Source organism: Protomyctophum parallelum (genome assembly GCF_964188405.1).
Source record: "Protomyctophum parallelum genome assembly, chromosome: 17".
Taxonomy (NCBI): Eukaryota; Metazoa; Chordata; class Actinopteri; order Myctophiformes; family Myctophidae; genus Protomyctophum; species Protomyctophum parallelum.
In genome coordinates, this window is record NC_139719.1 from 14476549 (window position 1) to 14499094 (window position 22546).

Genomic DNA, 22546 nt, shown 5'->3' on the forward strand with positions numbered 1-22546 from the left:
AAGGGCTTATGTGGGGAGCCAATAAGGGCTTGTGTGGGGGGCAAATAAGGGCTTGTGTGGGGGGCAATAAGGGCTTATGTGGGGGCCAATAAGGGCTTGTGTGGGGGACCAATAAGGGCTTGTGTGGGGGACCAATAAGGGCTTGTGTGGGGGACCAATAAGGGCTTGTGTGGGGGGCCAATAAGTGCCATTGGTGCTTCAAGACGAACAAGTAATGATAAATTCCACTATCATAATGAATTTTCTTTTAATCTGCTATCAGTCAGTTTTAGTTTCAGACTAATGAGAACATATTGCTTATTTTACTGTCCGATGACATGAAATGGCACAAGGGCCTTCTTTCACTCACTTTCCCTCCAGAAGCAGAAGCACCACTCGGCCGTGGAAACCTTTCCGTCCTTGTATGTGTCACAGGAGTTGAAGAAGGGCCGGATGCAGACCTCGTATTTGTCCAGGTTAATCGCTGCCAGCTCAGCGTGATCCAGATAGAGGTCAAGGTTGGTGTCCAACTTGGAGAACATCCAGCCAATGGAATCCTTGCAGCTCGCTACCAGGCTCTTGTCCAGCACTGCAGGGCAAACAAAAAAGGGTAATTAGTAGCATTGCATTTTCTCAGTAGCTACGGTAAACTTGGCTTCTACACTGTGAAGGAAATCTATGTATTGCCAACAACATTGTTGGATTTGTATGTGTATCTATCGATACATTCCAGGAATCTCTGTAGGTATGTACACTCGTGCACGTGTCAAGATCCCAATGGGAGGCGCGGGGGCAATGCAAGAAAGATTTACAAAAAAAAAAAAGTATCCTTCAAAAGAAGGGACCGAAATGTGTTTATGTATTTACATTCATGTACATGTATGTATGTCTGTCTGTATGATTTGTCTTTTGCATAACTAACTAACTAAGAAACACGTTGTGTGGTGTGGTGCGTGTGAAAGACGTCAAATGCGTGACTCTCACGCCGTTGCGTGAGGTTTGGCAGCCCTATTTTTTAGCTACACCCAGGGCCGAATTAGCCATTGGGCCAGTGGGGCCATGGACCAGGGCCCCTTGGCTCTCAGGGGCCCTTCGGGGAAACTGGAGCGTGCGGTACTGGGGCCAGCTTGTGAATCTGCTACTTTTGTGTGATGCTGTAGTATGATAAAAAACAGCGTTGTGTTTTTTTCTTCTCCTCCTTCTTCTTGTTCCGCCAAAATGTACCTGTGCTGTTTATTATTTTCGATACTAGTTGGCGTGTCCTTACTCCAGTTTCAAAGTCAAGTACTATACATTTATTGCACGCATAAATTAAAGTGAGTCTCATTTCTAGCTCCAATATACAGTATAATGTTTGCAGCATATTTCATCATGCCGTGGTTAAGTTGTACTCCATATGCAGTAGAGAAGAAAAAGAACACAGCTTTGTGAGGGGACTAAGGGGGGGGGGGGGACTATTGTGGGATTATTGTGATCCTAACCTGAAGCGGTTCCACCTCCGGACTTGCCAGAGTTGTTGTGTTTAGCGTTGCCATGGAGTAGCTGGAACCAGTCTCTGAGGCGGTCGCCCAGGTCGGCCAGGTCCTGTCCCGTGCAGCTCTCTGTGTGAGGAGGAACACACATTTTGATTTCTTTATTTGAGTCCACATTTATAAAATACATTATCAAGGGCACAAATATTTTCAGTTGCTTCTGATATACTACGCACTCGAAACATGTCTCAGTGCTTGAGTCCAAACAAGCCCTAAATGTACAGAATATAGGCAACACATGAACTTATTCACAGCAAACATTGGTCACTTCAGTCTGTCATATTACCAACACCGAAAGTAAATCATGGGTACAAAAAGCACCTTCTCCTCCAAATAGACCGACTGCCTATAATGGAGGAGATTGAACAGTATGTTGCAAGCTGCTTTGCCTTACACTTGGACAAAAAAAAAACAATGAGCTGACACGTATAGCCCAGTAAGTAAAAGTCCGGAATTCAAACATGTACTTGAGTAAAAGCGATTTAGAGTAAGCAAGAACAATACAAGGCAATACATCAAATACATAGAAATAGTCATAATCAGAAGCAAGCTAAGAACCTAGTATCTGTCTAACTGTAGATTATGAGTATACAGTATAGGGTGCTACTGTACGTCTACATAACATGCTAACTTATAAATCTAATCAAATGCTAAATTATACATCTAAATTACATAACTTTAGCCAAGTACCAAAAGTAAAAGTACTCATCGTGCAGAATGTCTCATTTCAAGTTTTCAAATGTATACACATTTCTTAATGCACAATCTATGTAAAGCACTATATAAATGCAACATTATTTTAATAGCCTATCTACAAGCTTGTGATCAGCTTTTTTTATATATACAAATATATGTATATTTTGTTATAATAGTCAAAATCTACAAAGTAACTAGTAATTAAAGTTTTCAAATAAATGTAGTGCCTCTGAGTAGTGGAAATACCTCAAAATTGTACTTAAGTACAGTAGTACTTAGTTCATTATATACTTTCCACCACTGGTACTCATCGGCATTCTGAGTTGATTTTGACAGTAAATGTTGATTTTCTTTTAGTCATAGTCTTTTGAATAATAATAATAATAATAATCGGTACAGTTTTAGTCCTATTTTTAGTCATCTGACATGAAAAAGGTTGAGCACCACTGACATAAAAACATGGGGTTTTCAGAAAACGGTTTAAATGGGTTAATAAAGAATAAGGATTTAATTGAATCTCATCTTGAAACATACGCTAAATTATGTTAAAATACATGTGGGCTGGTCTAGCAGTGCGGGCACCTGCGCGTTGCAGGTTCGACCTTTGCACCCCATCTCTCTCCCCCCATTTCCTGATTTCCTGTCAGCTCACTATACACTATCACATAAAGGCAGAAAAAGCTCCAAACATGTGGAGTGTAAACAGTTTTTTCTTTTCTTTTTTTATAAAGTATATTTATTGGTTTTTTAAAGACAAACAGACATTACACAACAAGAACATAATAACAAAGAACAAAAGAAAAGATAGAAAAGAAAAGAAAAACAGCTCAGGCACAACACTATTATAAATAAAAAGATTGAATATACAAAGACATGACAAGGACAATGAACCATAATGACAAGTGGCTTCCGAATCTCCCATTCAGGAAATACATCCATACAGTACTTAATACATATATTAAAAAGGCATACAATAGTTATCATAGGCACCAAATCATTACAACAAGAGCAGACCCATGCATGCTCCACTCATGCATGGCGGCAGGGCCCCCTCCAGGCGGCAGGGCCACCGCCCCATGAAGCGGCCCCGACGCAACGCATCGAGACCCCTGCCCGGGCGTGGAGTGTAAACAGTTGATTACAATCCTGGCGAATGAAGCCGTTTTTGCCCCTGAACAGTAATATTTGTAAACAAGAACCTCTAGTCTAACGGACTTTAATCCTAGTATTCTACAGTAAGACCCCTTTTTCCACCCAATGGGAACCGGTTCAGTTCTTTTCAGTTCTTAGTCCATGAGTCAGAGTAATGTTGATTATGAATTGAGTGTACAAAACTATGCCTATATTAAATTGTTTATAGGATCAATATAAGTAAATGAATATATGATAACCCTTCCACAGTAGTAGCTTTTTCATATTTTCTATTTTTTGCATATTGTACTATATAATGCCTCATTTGCATATTTCAAAATAAAAACATCTTCGTGTAAGTAATCAACATGTTAAGTTTCATCGTGATAACAATCTAATATAGTATATGGTTTTGCTCACTCAATTCATAATTAACGTTCCAATGGAACGAACCAAAAAGAACTGAACCTGTTAGTTGTCAGTGTTATCTGGTCATCTGAGAAAAACATCATTTATGCAATTAACTGTCCGACAGCATCTCACCGTTTTTTTGTTTGTTTTTTTCCCAATATTAAATCCAGGTTCAGTTTCAGACCAAATACCCCTATTTCGGTCTGCAGATGAGAAAAACAGGAGTAACATTTCATACGTCTTGATCAATTGGCATTTTCACATGCCCAAGAGCCCCTGCATATGGAACGATCAATACTGTTTGGTTGCAATGACTGATAGTGTACACTCTAAATAATTAATTACTACATGATTGAACGGCCGTTTTCATCACGCGGGGATAATCTAGCTAACCCCGATCTCTGAGATTGGCCAATATTGATCCCGTTAGTGTAAACATCACAAGGGGGAGGAAATTGGAGTCGTGTCCTATACGCGATAGGATCCCGCCAGCCATAGATAGGCCTGTGTGCTAGGTATACGCTTCGTCAGTGGTGGGAAAAAAAGTACTCAAATTGTAACAAAGGCTTTCACCTAGAGCTCCATATATGGAGATACGGGAGATGTCTAGCACTGACTTTCAGTCAGCAGGAAAATCAGAGCACTTGTTTGAGCCAGAAAACCCCAGACCACAGAAAATCTACTGAATGTTACTGAATGAGCTCAGAAAATCAGACCTGTCTGAAGTGAGTGGTGCAACAGCGCCCCTGTTGGTACCCTAAACATACATAGGGACAGACATAGGAACATAAGGAGGGACGGACAAAGCTGGGTATTGGCGTGGCTGCACCCGATGGTTGCACCACTCAAAAATGGAGTCAAAATCTAAAATGATGTCACCCTTTAACGGGTTGAGAGCCACTGGCTCGTTAGTGCACGTGGGGAAAAGGCTGAGAGGAGGAGCTACTTGCCGTGCTTACTGTTGTCGGGATGGTGCGTGACGGTGGCGGCGGTGGGAGCGGTGGTGACACACGGACACAGGCCGCTGCACTTCAAACTCAGCTCCTTGCCTGTCAGGCAGGCCTGCTGCTCCAGCTTGCACTGTCAGGACAGGAGCACAGAGAGAGAGAGAGAGAGAGAGACAGAGACAGAGAGAGAGAGGAGGAATGAGTACTAGCCAGTGTTGTTTTTGGCTGCAAATTTCGATTTCAGTTTTAGTCATAGTCTCTTGAATAGTTTTTATTTTAGTTTTAGTCACCTGGAAAGTTATAGTCGACTAAATGTCATAAGCTTTTAGTCGACTAAATCTACAGTTAATTTAGTCGACAAAAATGTATTTTGGCGGGCCTTGATGCCGTCGTAATGACAGATTTTACACTTGACTACTGAGTAACTTTCCACCACGGCGGAATGGAGGGAGGCAGACTGAGAGAGAGAGAGAGAGAGAGAGAGAGAGGCCAAGGCATGGGAGACAGATCAAATATTTATGGGGGTGACCGCAGAAAAAGCGATTGCTCATTCAGATGAGACACCGCGCTTAGTGAAAGGTGGCCGGCAGAGTGAGTTCTCATTCCCCCCCCCCCCCCCCCTCCCTCCATAACACCTCCTCCTCCTCGTACAAGGTCAAAATTAAAAACTATACATAAATCAATAAAGAATGCCGGCAGTGGCTGGTTGCATTGGCGGCGCCGCTCAAAGCCATGGCGGCCATTAATCATGGCGGACCACGCTCCTCAAACCCCCCTCCCCCTACTGGCAGAGATGTACCGCGCCGGCCCCTGACGCGCTCACATAATACATGTCAGCGCCGCAGCGGGAAACGCTACATGACTGAACCCCCCCCCCCCCCCCCTCTCGTTATTTCACATGATGACACGAGCACATTTCATTTCTTAAACCAAGGTTTTTATGGAGACGAGGACGACAGCGGCTATAAAGTCAGTGTTAGGTATTCTGGCTGAGAACAATATTCCCTCGTCAAAGGGAGGGTGGGGGGGGGGGGGAATAAAGTAAACCCAAACATAAACAGAGATGTTGTTTATATACCTCGGAAGCATAGTTGTGTCCGTCAGAACCGCACACCGGGGAGGAGGGAGCCACAGGGCAAGGCTTACAGCTGCTTTCTGGGGCTTTGGGTTGTTGTTGTCCTGGCTGTCGGAATCTGAGGAAGGAAGAGATGGGACACAGGCAACCGAGGATAATATATAAGAGTCAATATTTACTTGCTGGTGAACACGATGACAAATTGACCTTACAAACATCGACCATGGATTTAAATTCTTATTACCGCCCAGCGTCCATCCACAAGATGTGAGCGTGTAGATCTGCTATTTATATATAAAAAAATTATGTGAACATTTGTGCAAATCTTTTAATATTTTACAGCGAACATATTTAACTCAGATCTCTTTGCGTCTGGGGGGGGGGGGGGTCCCTGGAACAACATATTTTGGGATGGAGGTCGGCAGCGCAAATACATACAATTTTAGGGGTCACTGATATAGAAACCTACGTTTTTCAGAAAACCGTTATAGGATTTAAAATACATTTTGTACAGTCAGCCTCAGGCGTTAACCAGGGTTAAACAAAAATGTACTTTTTGAGTGACCAGCATATAAATTATGAGTTTCACGCTTGACATGTTCCTACTAAAGTTGCACAGTATTGCTTTCTATTATAAAAAAAGCCTCTATACCTGCAATGTACAGTAACACTGTGTCATAATAAACCAATACACTCTCCTGTTAACCCATTCCGTACGGGAACCCCTTTTGGTGTTTTAAGCATTATGTTATACTTTAGCTGTTGAAAAATAGCAGATCTACATTTTCAAATCGCGAAAATGTGGCACAAATCTTTGAATATAATATATTCTTTCAAATCTTTTCTTCTGGGGAGGGGGGGGGGGGGTCCCTGAAACAACATATTTTCAGATGGAGGTCGGCGGCCAATTACATATATTTCTGGGGCTCCTTGACGTGAGAAAGGTTGAGAACCACTGACATACAGTAGAAACATAGGGTTTTTCAGAAAACTGTCAGGATTAGGAAGGCATTTGTAGAATCGTCGTCAGGTCTAAATGGGTTAAGGCCCTACGGACAGAATCCATCTAACAGAGAACATGGCCCCAAATAGCTTTCACTGCTTCACACACTCGCTATCACAGTGAAGGACTTCATATCCACTCGCTGAGCATAACCCACGGGCATCATCACCAGCTACTGTGTTGACTTCCTGACTGAGGTTGTCAATTAATGACGCAAGGACGTCTTAGCGCGATCCCCCGTTTGTGCTTATCGCCCATCAGGCCACACATCCCGAGTCGATGTGTGGCCTGATGGGCGATAAGCACGCAGAGAGGAAGCCGTCTTTATTGCAAAAGATAAATCCTTAGTCGTTAACGGATTTTAGTTCGCAGGTATAGCAACGACTCACTCCATTCACCCATTAAAACCGAGAAAGCATCCGTCGTTAAATTTTTTAACCACTTTAATCATTATGTTATAGGCTACTTGTTATTCAAATAGGGCATAGCTTGTAGATCTGGTATAAATAAAACATTGTTAACGTTTTTATATATATATTTTTTAAACCAATTTCTTTTAAACTCAAATCTTTGCTTCTGGGCATCCCGGAACAAAATATTTAGAGAGAGAGTCTGTAGCAAAACGCATAATATCATACTCTGTGTCCTTGACATGAAAAAGATTGAGCACCACTGATATACATACTGTAGCAACATACGTTTTCTTCATGTCTTAATGGGTTAAATCCTTTCAGATTGGACCTACTGTTTTTCCTCCTCTCCTCTCAAAGTGGAATAAGTGTGTATGCGGGTCAGGAGAGATAAATAGCTTCCAGTGGAGCGAGCCGCAGAAGGCTAAGTGGTCTCTGTGGGAGTGGCGATGTCCGACGCAGGGCAGGCCTGTTTGTCACAGTGCAGCGAGAATGACCGGCCGCGGCCACACCGAGCCAAACGGGGGGAAATCCACAGTTAATGACAGCCAGCAGGACAAGATATGGCCACAGCATTTCATCATACTGTACCTACAGTCTTCTTCTTCTTCTCAGACAGAAACTGAAGGTCAGGTACAAGACATAACAGTGGTTCTCAGCCTTGTGTTGGCGCGGGGCCCACTGGTGGGCCGTGAGGGTATTGCACGTGTGCCCCCAAATAATTGGAATAACACCAACATTCGAATGATAATATAATATATTGCTTCTTCTTTTGTTTCCCTCTTTTTTTAACCCATTTAGGCCTGACCTCAAAATAAATAAAAAATCTTCTAAATCCTCCAGTTTTCTGAAATAAATATTTTCACGATTTTTCAAAAATAGCAGACCTACAAGCTCATAGCGCGCCACAGAGTGGCGTGCTACGAGCTTGTAGATCTGCTATTTTTCAATAGCTAAATTATAACAATGTTTAAAACACCAAAAGGGGTTCCCGCCCAAAATGGGTTTTAAGAGGTGATACTGCCGTTGGCTCCTTTGATCCGAGGTGGAACACAATCGATTGATCATTAAAATAAACATAAAATGGGGGTCACGGTGGCCGCAGTCGGTAGCGCTGTGGGCTCACAGCTAGAAGGTCCTGGGTTCGATTCCCGCTGGCAGTGGGGATGCTGTGGGCACTGGGGGCGTGTCATCAGTGCCCATACTCTGGGTGGGGTTGTCAAAAGGGCCTTTCTGTGTGGAGTTTGCATTTTCTCCCCTGTGTCTCCTAGGCCTAGGGTAGGAACCCCTCACAAAAACAACTTGCAGTATTCCTGGTCTCTAAACTGCCTCCCCCTGGCCAGCTGTGGCACCTGCTGGAGGGGAAAGGAACTGGTCATCAGCGATTGCGAGCGTTCCAGCTGGAACGGCACCGGTTCCCGAGTCTAGGGTTGGGATGAATCCTTTATAGCAATTCCGGTTCCTTAACGATTCAATCTTGGTTGGTGTACAAATGGAATTCGTACACTCTCAGAGTTATGGTGGTCCTTAAAACGTTTGAGAAACACCAGCATTGTAAATGTATAGCACAGTGGTTTTCAACCAGTGGTCCGGGGACCACCAGTGGGCCTAGCGGGGGTTCCAGGTGGTCCGGGGACCACCAGTGGGCCTAGCGGGGGTTCCAGGTGGTCCCGCATGGCTAAATGTTGGAGAGCTGGTAACCAAATGGACCCTTACAGATCTTTAACTCTTGAGAGCGTAAAATGAAACCAAATGGACCCTCCCGAGTCCCTTTCTCTCAAGAGTTAAATGATTGTTAAAAATCTGCATTACTATACATTTACAAGAAGTCTACAAAATGTAGAAGAATTGCTATTTTGATCAACGTTTGCCTGTTATCTCTCCTAATGGTACCAACATCAATACAGCATGGAATTGTGGACAAAATCATAATAGTCTTCAGTTTTGGGTCTGAGAGGCTAAATCTCATCAAATGGTGGTTCTGTGGCTCAAATGCAGAATAAATAATGGGCCTTGATATGAAAAGGGTTGAAAACCAGTGGTATGGCAGACGTGAAGTCCCGTGGCCTGTGCGCCAACCTTACCTGTGTTCCTGCAGTTTCTTGCGATTGACGCACATGGCCCTCTGGTAACCCTGAGCCACGCACACCTTGTGGCGACTGCACTTCACCTTCTGACACGGGTCCTTGGTGGTGTCCACAGCTGTGCACGCACGCGCACACACACACACACACACACGCGCACACGCACACGCACACGCACACACACACACACACACACACACACACACACACACACACACACACACACACACACACACACACACACACACACACACACACACACACACACACACACACACACGAGGTCAGATGGCGATCACTCAAAGCCGAATGCTTTTAGTCAGCACTATATTATGAACAGTGGTGGACAAAGTAGTCAACGCCTGCAGCACTCGAGTAAAAGTATGAATATTCCTGGTTAAAAATGATTCAACGACGTTAAAGTGGTTCTGGCACATTCGAACTTGAGGCAATAGAGTACTTGAATACATAAGTACTCATTTTAATGTCAAAGAAATCTAATAATGGAGAAAAAGTACAGCTACTCAAAATTTATTCTAGTACAGTACTAAAGCTGCACTTGACCCCAAACATCTCCTGCCCACCGAGCACTCATCAAAGGCCATCTGAGCATACAGTACATCTGCTGGGTGAAAGCAGAAAAGTACTGTAATGTGATGTCCTCTTCCTTCCCGGGGACGTTACTCTTCCGTTACAACTCAGAGTGTTCAATCAAACCCTTCTGGTTTGGTCATACTATTGTACACTCTCTGACTTACAAATGGATAAATGGATAAACACTGACGATTTGACTGTGTATCTGGACTCTAGTACCTTGTATTCAATAGTCTCCAGTGTGGCCAGACTATTGCATCACACAACTCAATGCTTCCGGTCATACAGTCTCTGGAGCAACGGAAGCTCTGCAAATGATCAAGCGATAAAGCGGATGTGAAGCCTCCTCCCCATTTCCGTTTCGTCTTTACAGTCGCGTAAATGTATCCGAATATAAATCAAATTGTACGATATGTTTTCGTGAGCAGAAATGACGAACAGATGACTGCTTCCTCTCTTGGATTTTGGGAGGTGTAGTTCCAGACTCTATAGCATTCTAGTTGGAGTAGAGAAACTATGCATTCAACAGAAGTGGAGAGTCTGTATTACGGAGTGAAGTATTGTGCATATACAATCCTTTACAAATGTTATTTTCTTCCTGCTTCTTGCCTTGAGAATGAAATGAAATGTTTTATATAATATAATAATCTGCCAGTGCTCACAGAGTCTCATTGATTTTACAGTCCGCACTGCAGAAAACATTGGAGGCTTTACCATCAGCGAGCCAGCCCTTCATCAATACATAGTTACATACACACTAGTGCATGCCGTCCGTGTTGCCGTCCGTGTTCCCAGCCAACACTTTTTTGGTCTTAAGATGTTGATATTAATTTCGTATTCATCCTTAGGACCCCAAATCACACCTTGGAAAGCACGAGTGTTTATTTCAATGTTTTTTGACTGCAGGAATTGCCTGTCATAATTAGTATTAGGATGTATTAGGAGGTTGAAGTGACCAGTTTTACCACTAGAACGTAGACTATTTGAAAATAGCCGACAAGCTCACAGTGTGTCGTCGCATTGCTTGTAGATATATATATTTTTTTAAGGATAGGATATATATATATTTTTATATCTTTGAAACATTTTAACAACACTGTTTTAAAGGGTGCCTGGCACAAACATATTTTCAGATTGGGGTGTCCTTGAACATGCCAATGTTTGAGAACCACAGGTGGTTTAAACGACATTTAACATTTAAGCCCAAATACTACCAATATCTTTTCTGAAAAAAACAAGACCCCCAAAAAGTCACTTAATACGAGTAGGCAGCAGACAGTGGCTGCATGGCGTCTCTTGCGGCTGGCTGTCTCTCTGATTGCCGGAGAGAAGCCTGACAAGATTGATTGAGTGTCCCCTTCTCTCTGCTTGTCACATCTCACTTCCCTCCATGTCACCCTATCCAGCCGTCCCCTCCCCTCCCCTCCCCTCCTCCCCCCGCCATGCCATCGCTCTCTCGCTCATCTCTTTAACCACTTAGACCCCGTGTTGATTTCGACGACTAAAACTATGACGAAAAAAGGTTCGTCGACTATTTTTTTCCACTGACAAAAACTAAATGGAAACCAAATGAAAACTAAGCTATGATGACTGAAACTAAGACTAAATATACTAAACAATTTCATCAACAAATAAAAACTAGACTAAAATGTTAGGAAGGGACTATAGTGTAAAGTCAGTCATTACGACAATTTATGATTTACAATTTACTAGGCATTTAGCAGACGCTCTTAATCCAGAGCGATTTACATTATGCAAGAACAAAATCATGGCAATACATGAAAATGTGTTATCATGAATCATACGTAAGCTAAGAACGTAAGAGTGGAATATCTATATAATGAAGCTAAGGTAACAGTGGAATATCTATATAATGAAGCTATGCATATAGTGCTATGTCTACATAAAATGCTATCTACGTTACATAAGTTGAGCCTTTGCATATACGCCTGTAAGGTCGTCGCGGTTCTCTCCTTTAGAGGCTCAATGGGTCATGTGTGTGTGTGTGTGTGTGTGTGTGCGTGCTTGTGTGTGTGTGTGTGTGTGTGTCAGGCTGTCCGTCTGTCCCAATCCATCTCCCCGCACGGCGTGGCGAGCGGCCTTGCATGGAGAAACACACGTCAATGACAAGCTGCATCAGCCAGAGGGTTTTCAGCTGTGAAAGCCTGAGTCAGCATCGCACAGAATGCTCTGTAGTCTATGTAATAGCGCTGGTTCCCAGACACTGGGTCGGGGGCCCATTTGTGGTTGTCGCGGACCCATTTTTACGGGTTGTGCCTGGAGTAAATATATATTTTATAATTACCAGTAAGACGCCCTGAGGGCGAGAAGTGGACTGAAACAACAGGTCTAGGAATGCCCATATATGGGCCCAGGCCGTAGCGTAACGGTCTGGGCACCGGACTGGTAATCCAGTCGCAGTGTGCCGCGGGTTCGACTCCCGGACCCGACACGGCCTTTACTGCATGTCATCCCCCCATCTCTCTCCCGTTTCCTGTCAGCCTACTGTCTGTCCCTTCAAAAATCAATAAAAGGCGTAAGCCGCAAAAAAATATCTTAAAAAAAAAAAAAAGGAATGCCCATATATGGAGCTTTTTCCCGGCCGGGTATGGCGTAAAATGTGTGCTAATTAGTAAGGCCAGGCTCCATATATGGCCGTCTCCATATCTGGAGATCTAAGGGTTTGAGGTTTGAGGTCAGATGTAGAGTTGCTGGCCGGCTAAATATATGCAGATTTAGGTGATGATCCAGTCTTCTCCATGTATGGCTATCCGGGGTTTGATGAGGTCAGTGTCGTGATCTTCAATATAGAGACGGCCATATATGGAGCGTGTCACAAGGCGTGACGGACTGACTGCCATAGATACTTTATTTTTGTGTCATGCACCCAAGGCGCCCAGCCCACATGGACTTATAGGACACATCATACAAATCATTGCGTACAAGAAACAGTTTTCTTTTTTTCTTCACAAACAAAACATTCTGCCTTTTTTCCCACGCTTTGCATAAAAAGTCTGCTAAAGCAAAAATACCTTTCCTAAAGCAAAATCCCAGTTTTTCGTAGTCCTCTAACCGGAAAAAGTTAACACAGAAAAGGTTGAGATTGAGAACCACTGGGCTAGCACATCCCAAAAAGTTTAACACATATCAAGGTCAACCAGACCTACAGTATATCTGATACACACGGTAATATATAACCAAAGGTCATTTCTAATTAGTGTTTCTAATTAGTGCCCAAGAGCTTTAATGATGTCAGACACTGATAATGGGGGATTAGACCTGGCTCACATTTGGTGTTTTTAATTCATTCCAAATCGGGGTTTGATAGGGTAAAATGTCAGGGCTCTGTGCAGGCGGTGGTGGAAAAAAGTACTCGTATCTTTTAGTTAAGTAAATGTGTCAATACCGCAACGCAGAGACACAAGTTCGGCAATCCAAATTTACTTCAGTAAAAGTACAAAAGTACAAGCCGATAAAGTTCTTCCACAAACCACCTCTGTATGGGGAAAGCGCCATGGGGCACTCTGAAACAGGAAACAAAATTGGAAGCTCACTGAATGTCGTTGTAGCTGATCAATCATAGTTGTCCCTCTAAAAACGATCACTTATTGCAGTGGCTTTCAACCTTTTTCATTTTAAGGCCCATTATTTATTCGGCATTTGAGCCACAGACCACCATTTGATGACATTTAGCCTCTCACACCTAAAACTAAAGTATCTTCTGTTTTCGTTGGATAAGATTTTGTCGACAATTCCATGCTTTTGGCAAACGTTGATCAATTCTTTACATTCTCTAATTGTGTAGAATTCTTGTAAATGAAGTAGTGCAGGTTTTTAACAATAATGTAACTCTTGAGAGCGTAAAATGAAATGGGTCCATTTGGTTACCATTACCAACTCTCTGTCCGTTAGCTGGGGACCACCTGGAACCCCCTCAAGGACCACTGGTGGTCCCCAGACCACAGGTTGAAAACACTGACTTATTGGACTAAGACAAATTGAACTGTTATTTTATTTCACTTCATAGTAAAGCCACGCCAATCCTTTTACCATTCACAATTAGTAGCATTCAAATGGTTTTAAAGTTGTAATTATACGAACGAAAGGTCTGCACTGATTTAACTTGTTCCCACCCAATTAAATTGAATTGTACGAATCACTCTTCAGACATGACAGTAATTACAGCACATAGTTGAGGGGAAATCAATTAAAAAACTAGTGTTAACTGATGCGTTCTTTTGTCAGAGTGCGCATTCTGCAACCCTAATAGCGGGTCCTTAGTGGACTTGATTGTGCATCAAAGCTGAAATGATTCACCTACATAATGTGCACTGTGACAAATGAATGTTTTATGAACGCCTTCAGAGGGAGCTAGTGGCCAGTCAGGGTTTTTATGGTTCTGAATCCATTGCAAGCATTCATTTTGCACGAAAAACACTCCTTGGGCTAAAAACGGCCATAGCCGACATCACAAAAGTAACTAGAAATGCACTCTGTCGAGCTGCCAACTTGCGCATTGCACACAAGTAGGCCAACTAGTAGTATGGCCTACTTGTGCGCAAGCAGAGCGCGCCATGAGGTGCGCTCACCACTGCCGGTACGACTGCTGAGTCCCTAAAGCTCTCTGCTGCTGTCTAGGTTTGAAATACAGAAGTGGTCCCTTCAGATCATGCCGATGCAGGGAGGCTGGAAGTACCTTCGCTAAAAACGCCGGGACAACGCTCCACACGTCCCAAACACTTCTCCCTTCTGGCTCCAAAACTATGGAATGCACTTCCCCTTGCAGAACTGCAGATTCCCTCCCAATCTGAAAACGCACATCTTCAGACTCCATCTTAGCCCATAGCACTTGCCGTAGTACTTGCCCTAGCCTCAATCTCCTACAGGCGTATGCATTGGCTCAACTTATGTACCGGTAACTTAAATTGCACTTTATGTAGACATAGCACTCTATAGTGTATACACATATAGTTTCCTTAGATAGATATTCCACTGTTTAAGATTCATGATGACATTTTCTTTTTAATGTATTTGATGTATTACTTTTTTTTTTTGTTCTTGCTTACTGTAAATCGCTCTTGATTAAGAGTGTCTAAATGCCTAAATTGAAAATTGTCCCTCATTGCCTGGTGGAGTACACCGACATACACACATACCCAGCCGATACATACCCCCTATTGACCTTATACCAATTTTGAATTGTACTTTAGTTACGTCATCGAGAACAGTGGTTTCTCATTGGCTGGTAGAATGTACAGACATACTCATACATACATACTTGGTCCCTGATTGGCATACACAGCCGCTTACAGTACTTGCACGCTCTGCTTGCGCATGTAATGAGGTCGACATTTGGGCAAATGGCTCAAATGAATTTAGCCAAAGGAGTGTTTTTCGTGCAAAACTAATGCTTGGAATGGGTTCAGAATCACGGAAAGAACCTAGTTTGACACATCACATGCTACTTAAAGCATAATGAAAACTTAAACATGTTTCTATAAAGGTTTGGTGTTGTTTTTTCTCGCTTTTGTTTCGCAAAAAAATACCCACTTAAAAGTCAATAAACAGAACGAAGAAATGCTATATAGGTTGGTAAATGGTACCCCAACTTTCAACACCTGAATTTACTATGATCCACTAAGTATTTGATTCACAATTGTTAATATGTTATTTGGATGACCCTAAGGAAAACCTTGAACAATTACTTTAATTAGTGCAATTTCATCATCTGCATCTTCATTAGTGCATCTTCCATCATCGCCTTCTGGGTGCAACAACTCAGAGAACAGAGGGAAAGCTTGCTCTGGGACGAGGAAAAAAGCCCTTCAAAGCTCGCGTTTTGTGATATGTTTTTGATTGCAGTGCAGTATAACAACAACATTCAGCCTGGGCCTATATAGCTTCAGCTCACCCCTTTGGTTGGCGTGATTACAACAGGATTTAAAATACATAATAGCTTTTTTCTTTTTACTCCCCCTGGCCTGGCACTGGTTCTAAACGATGTAAACAAAGACGTAAACAAAGGCGAGGGAGAGATCATGGCAGCTAGATGATCCCACTTCACAGGTTTAAATTTCTGCCTGACTGCACGGGACTCGGGTGTGAATGTACAGCATGAATATGAATATGAATTACAAAAGGACTCAGGAGATATTTTGGTTCTAAGCTGCTGCTTGAGAGCAGAGTTTGAAGGAGGCCTCCTGGAGTACTCTTGGATACACGAGAGAGAGAGAGAGAGAGAGAGACTAATCATGGAGCATCTAGAACTATTATCAACATGCTGGGGCTTTGTTTCTATGGGAACATAGAGAGGCAGAGATTAGTCTGAAGCTGTTTGGAAGAAATTGGAAGCAAGAACTTCCACACTTCCTCTGCACGTGAAGCCCTGAGCATCTGTGCATGAGTGATAGAACTGTTCCCTCACAAACATGGACTAGCAGTTTTCATTCCTGTGGTCCATTGGGGAAAAACAAAGCTGGCATATAAGAAAGTAGGCATGCTGTGTGCAGGCCTGTCACGACTGTTACATTGGCTTAGGGTTGACGACAGAGTACAGCATCTTGCAATGAGTCTGGTCCACAAGATTCGATACAGCATCAAGATACCCATGTACCCGTCTAAATACTTCCTTAATGTCAACGAAGTCCACACCCATAACACCAGAGGGAGCTCAACAAACCATGTTCAACCCAGTTTCGGCACAAACAAGGGACTAAATTATTTTCGCTCCTATGCCACCAAAATGTGGAACGCTCTACCAACAGTCATTAAGAATCCCTTGACTCCTTCAAAATCGCTCTCAAAGGGCACCTATGGACGGCTACAATTTGAAACTGGCCCCCGTAAAAACCTGAACCTGAACCCACCCCCCTCACTGTATATGTTTGTTCTTTTTCCCTTTTTAACTCCTATGATGATTTCCTGTTTTTGGCTATATAGAAGAGTATATTTGTATGTCTCTAATTGTTATGATTAATTGAACATGGTGGGCCCAATTGTAAGCAAGTGTAATACTTTTGGTGTTTTAAAGCATTATGTTATACTTTAGATATTGAAAAATAGCAGATCTACAAGCTCATAGCGCGGCACAGAGTGCCAGCAGAGTGTAGCTCTGCTATTTTTGAAAAATCGTGAAAATGTGCCTCAAATCTTTGAATATATATTATTACAGAGTGAACATTTTAACTCAAATCTTTGCTTCTCTTCTGGGGAGCTCCCTGGAACAACATATTTTCAGATGAGGGGGTCCTTGACATGAAATATTGAACATCACTGATACAGAAACATAAGGTTTTTCAGAAAACTGTCAGGATTTAGAAGACTTTTTTTTTAAAGTAAATTTTATTCAAAGAGTTTGATCATATGCAGTTTTCACAGAAAGAGAATACGACTTCGTTTTTTTACATTTTCTCCCACAACTCCTTTCCCAGTCCTCCCCACCAGGATTTAGAAGACTTTATTTCAATATCGACGTCAGGCCTAAATGGGTTAAATCGATAATCGCAATTATCTGTGTGACAATTAATCGTCAATTCATTCATTTGTAATCGTGACAGCCCTGGCTGTATGCAGAGATAAGCAAAAACGACACAAGGCCATACAACAGAGGGGGGGGGGAGACATTTAGAAGCTAATACAGACCACTGATATTTTCCCCGTACGAAGCGAATGGTGGCGCATGCTGAAAATAGCAGATACCGTATAGCCTACAAGCTTACAACGTTTTGCGTCCGTGGCATGTTTTGAGCTTGTAGATCGGCCATTTTTGTATAAAGCGGGCTTAACCCATTTAGGCCTGAAGTCAAAATTTAAATATGTCTTCTAAATCCTGGCAGTTTTCTGAAATATCTATGTTTCTATAGTGCTCAATATTTCATGTCAAGGACCCCAAAGAATATTTATAATTGGCCGCCAACCCCCATTTGAAAATATGTTGTTCCAGGGACCCTCTAGAAGCAAATATTTCAGTTAAAAACGTTCGCTCTGAAAGAATATATATTCAAAGATTTGCGCCACATTTTCACTATTTTTCAAAAATAGCAGACCTACAAGCTTGTAGATCTGCTATTTTTCAATAGCTAATGCATAACATAATACTTGAAACACCAAAAAGGGTTCCCGCCCAAAATGGGTTCAAGCGTTTTTGTCGTCACAGCCAATACAGTGACTACAAGCCTTTAGATTAAAAAAGGCTGAATGGGTTTTGTTTAGAGAAGATGCAATGTGGTGATATTCCACAGTAAAAAGAATACGTCGGATACAGTTTACTGAACTACTTTGTATCTTAAATCTACTGATCCATGTGGGAGGACAATGTAATGAAAGTGTAAAGGAAGAATGTGGTCGCAATCTTTTTATTATGCAACGGATTCAGATTTACCAGATGTCAGCACTGTGGCTTTCCTTTGAGCTGCTGCGTATATGCGGCATCTTGCATCTCAGTGACATTTCACTGGGATTTTTAATTATATTGGGGTGGCAGGTGCATGGATAAAACGTAATATGAAATAGTACATGTTGTGTTGTCGTTGGGTTAATTTCAGTATTTCTGCGATATTTCCGATGAGTGAGAGAGAGCGAGAGACGATACAGGTGAGGGAGAGAGGGCGGATTAGATGCAGCAAGGAGCATGGGCTCACTATGGGTGCGTTCGGAAATGAGCACCGGGAATGTGGTCAGTTTGTTGAGTGTGGTGGCCGGTGACGTCACAGTGTGCCTTATTTACAAACAACCACAGCTGTGACGCATTCACACCGCCGACACCGGACAACCCCAGCTTCAGGGTAGGGTCGCTCAGTGCGGGCACACCCGGTGTGCAGCGCACTGGATTTTCGAACGACAACGCACCAAGTGCACTGAATAAACGAACGACAAGAGAGCACACCAGTGCGTTCAGGGCACATTTCCGAATGCACCCCATATCAGTGGCATCAGCGGACACACCTTCAAATTATTGGTGGTTTTCTAATTTGTACCCTTTGTACACCGTGTTCCAGTGAATGGAAATCTTAAAGCCACGCTTTTAGTGTGAAAGCCCCTCTTTTTCTACTGAACACCAGTCCAGAACTATAACACATTGTTGCTTTGTTCCAATAGGACACTGTAATAACTCTCGAATACACTGCCGGTGTTACCTGCACGCAGTGGCACTGACGTCTCAATCAGCTCACTTAAAAGGCAACGGAGTTCTCCGAAGACTCTCCTGTCAGGTCTTATTTAATACAGAGCTAGCAGTTACACCTTGCAATACTTTTTTTCTCCTTCCTTCGTCGTGTTATTGAGCTTCTGATGAAGAGGGGCTCCTTATCAATCAAGCTCTGCAGCAATGAGGGATGAGATCAATTATATTCAAATGAACCTCACCTGCACTAGTGAGGGTTTCTTTTGTTCTTCTTTCATGTGGCTGGCAGGGGGGGGGGGGGGGTTACATCAGCCTGTCGTATAAGAACAGATGACTGGGATAATATGGCGAGTTAGGACCGCTCTCATCTCACTCCTTTGAGGCGAGACTGGAACATCTTTAAAGTGTGACTGTGTGTGGATGCGGTGGTGGTGGTGGTACCACAGCGCACCTCCCACGCGCGCCTCTCAACACAAACGACACGTTCGACAAATCCTAGAGGGCCTGATAAATTGGACACCGGCATGTATGAAATGGTACTTTATAGCCTATCCTTAAATGACACGCTTCACATTACACCAGGTCTTTTTCATCCACCACCAGCACACAAACAGACCAACAACTATACCTAGAAGTCGCTACACACGAGCTGTCTGATTTAGATTTCCTCAAAGTGAGAAGATGGATGTGTTTTTTTCTCTCCTCTCTCTGTCTCTCTCTCTCTCTCTGTCCCCCAGGACTCCACAGAGGTATAGATGCAGCCTGGTGGGAGATCAGAGCTGTGCCCTCAACAGCAGAGGCAATTATAGCAGACTCTTCAGCTTGGGAAGTTGGGACACCCACTAATGGAGGAGAGTGTGAAGGCTCACATATCCCCTTCACGGACTCAACCACCACCTGCATCAACCATTAGAATGACCCTCTCCACCTCCTCCACCACTACCAGCAGCAACCAGTAGAGCTCTGAATGACCCTCTCCACCTCCTCCCCCACTACCAGCAGCAACCAGTAGAGCTCTGAATTGTTTTTGGTCAATCAAGCTGCATTATATTCAACAGACCCATAAGGAAAAAAAACGATGATGGCGTTTAGAAAATGTATTTTCCGGGTATTATAATCTTTTAAATAAACACGATCATCTGCAACTCCACAAAGCATTTGTTTAGATCATGGACACACCACGGGTCCCGGCGCAGACACGAGTGGTCCGTCTTAAAACTTTAGCTATTGAAAAATAGCAGATCTACAAGCTCATAACGCGGCACTGAGTGTCGCACTATGAGCTTGTAGATGACAAATCGGGAAAATGTGGCGCAAATCTTTGAATATATATTCTTTCTACGTTTTTAACTGATATCTTTGCTTCTGGGGGGGGGGGTCCCTGGAACAACATATTTTCAGATGGCGGTCAGCGGCCAAATACATACATTTTTGGGGTCCTTGACATGAAATAGTTTGAGTCTTTGAGAACCACTGAATAGAAACAGGTTTTTCTGAAAACTGTCATGATTTAGAAGACATTTGTAGAATCTGGTCTCAGTCGTAAATGGGTTATTATGAGACAGGTACAGTATGTGTTGACAAAAAGTATTATAGCATACTGTTAATTTCAATCTTATTGTCAAGTAGGGGCATGCCTCTCTCTCTCTCTCTCTCTCTCTGTGTGTCTCTCTCTCCTTCTAGTCCAGTCTAATTTCACAATTTGCTAATTGAATTTGAATTTCATCTCACAAAGTAAACCTTTATCTGCTGCTGATTGATTGAGATTGATAGATGATAAGATCCATAAGTGTTCTTTTGATAAATCAATATCAATTGATTTGTGTTGTCGTTTAGTCTTTCAATTAATAATTTCATTAAGTTCACTCTCTCATTTCATCCTTAGCTGTGCATTATCGTTTGTTTGCGGTCAGTGCACACAGTAGAATTAACATAACCCTTTCCCTCGTTGAACCCATTCAGGACGGGAACCCCTTTTGGTGTTTTAAGTGTTATGTTATACTTTAGCTATTGAAAAATAGCAGATCTACTATTTTTGAAAAACCTTGAAAATGTGGCACGAACCTTTGAATATATTTATATTCTTTCAGAGCGTACGTTTTTTTGTAGAATCGAGCTCAGGTCTAAATGTGTTAAATGAATGTATTATGGCTGCTTTTGAAGCATTGACTAGGCACGTACACACATGCCAAGGCCTACCACCAGCATCAATCATGTGAGCTCCGAATCAGCTAATATCACGCCACCCCACCACCACCACCACCACCACCACCACCACCACCACCAACCATAAGTGATCTGACCACATGGACCGGCAACACAAGAAGGTATGACCTCAGCCACCATGCTGCAATTAAACCAAGGCAGAGCACTTAAATAATGTGCACTGTCTTATGAGTCTGACAGGAGGGATGTTGTGGGTTTAGAGGCAGCATGTAAAAGAGGGGGAAAGCACTTAGCTTTGATTATGCCGGTTGCGTCTGAACAGAGGCATGGCTTCTGGTCAATAGAAACGTTCAAATTGGTCACTCTACTGAGAGGCCATTTAAATATTAAAAGTATTGAGCTGAAAACACGTGTCCGAGAGCATTCTCAGTGTGCCCGACCGTGCATAAAATCAGTGTTGTGTTGCTTGATGTTTGCAAGAGAAATAAGCCTGGTTGCTTGTCCATGAAAACAAGCCCAAAAGAAGCGACTAGGCTGCGGCTATTTGAGGGGAAAAAAGCTCACAACACGTCGCAGTGCAACGTGTTTAGAGCTTGTAGATCAGCTTTTTTCAAAAAGGAAATCAAAATTAATCTTGGGAAACATTTTTCAATTTGCGGAATATTTTTGAAACATTTTTAACAAAACAAATCTTGTATGGGGGTCCCTGGCACAAAATTATTTTAGATGGGGTGGGGGTGGGGGGGGGGGGGGGTGGACAAATGCACATTAATCTGGGGATCCTTGCCATGAAAGTTTTAAGTTTTAAGTGCTTTTTCTTGTTTTATCCTTCCTTGAACTGTATCCATTCTGCAATCTGTTAATACATTTTTCATGTGTTGCACTAGTGACACTACACAAAATGATCTTAGGTTCCTCCCTTTAATGCCTCCTTCTATCACTTGATTGTCAAAGACCACAGAAAGTGTCACAGAAAGAAAACGTGACTGCATATTTTAAGTCTCTTCAACTTACTTTCGTCAGATCCTGCGTTCTCCTCCACGTTCTTGATGTAGTCATCCTAGAGAGAAATCACATTATTTGCGTCAGTGGCCTTGATACGTACCCCAGATTCATCACAAAACAAAGATTCAGGATTATTACTGGTGCACTCGGTACACACACGGCACAGTGCAGTTGCAGTCACGCATGAAAAGACGTCACGCTATGAGCCTGACGAGGTACAGTACAAACAAGACCAACGATATGGAAGCAGAAAACATGCTAGATTAAACAATGTCATACAACTGTGTGCCAGTTCAAAGGCCAAATTAAATATCCTGGACAAGGAAGTGTGACTTAGATTCTAAGTATTATTTTCTAAGTCTTAGAAAATAATCAAGATAATCTCTTCACAC

General features: G+C 42.7%; 1 protein-coding gene across 4 annotated transcripts in view; it reads right to left on the minus strand.

Annotated features, from left to right (window-relative positions):
* Positions 1-22546, minus strand: part of LOC310874154 (testican-2) — a 64802-nt gene that overhangs the window by 13035 nt on the left and 29221 nt on the right. For 2 of the 4 annotated variants that reach the window (XR_014570538.1, XM_083786845.1), the window contains exons 2-7: positions 22164-22209; positions 9269-9386; positions 5775-5889; positions 4696-4829; positions 1461-1576; positions 350-568 (exon numbers count right to left, since the gene is read on the minus strand). Coding sequence is in view for 3 of the 4 variants with exons in the window: in XM_083786845.1 (XP_083642971.1) it covers positions 350-568; positions 1461-1576; positions 4696-4829; positions 5775-5889; positions 9269-9386; positions 22164-22209 (748 nt within the window). In the remaining variant the exon portion in view is untranslated. Of the gene's footprint in view, positions 1-349; positions 569-1460; positions 1581-4695; positions 4830-5774; positions 5890-9268; positions 9387-22163; positions 22210-22546 lie in introns of all 4 variants that reach the window. The other 2 variants (XM_083786847.1, XM_083786846.1) reach the window with 2 other exon arrangements.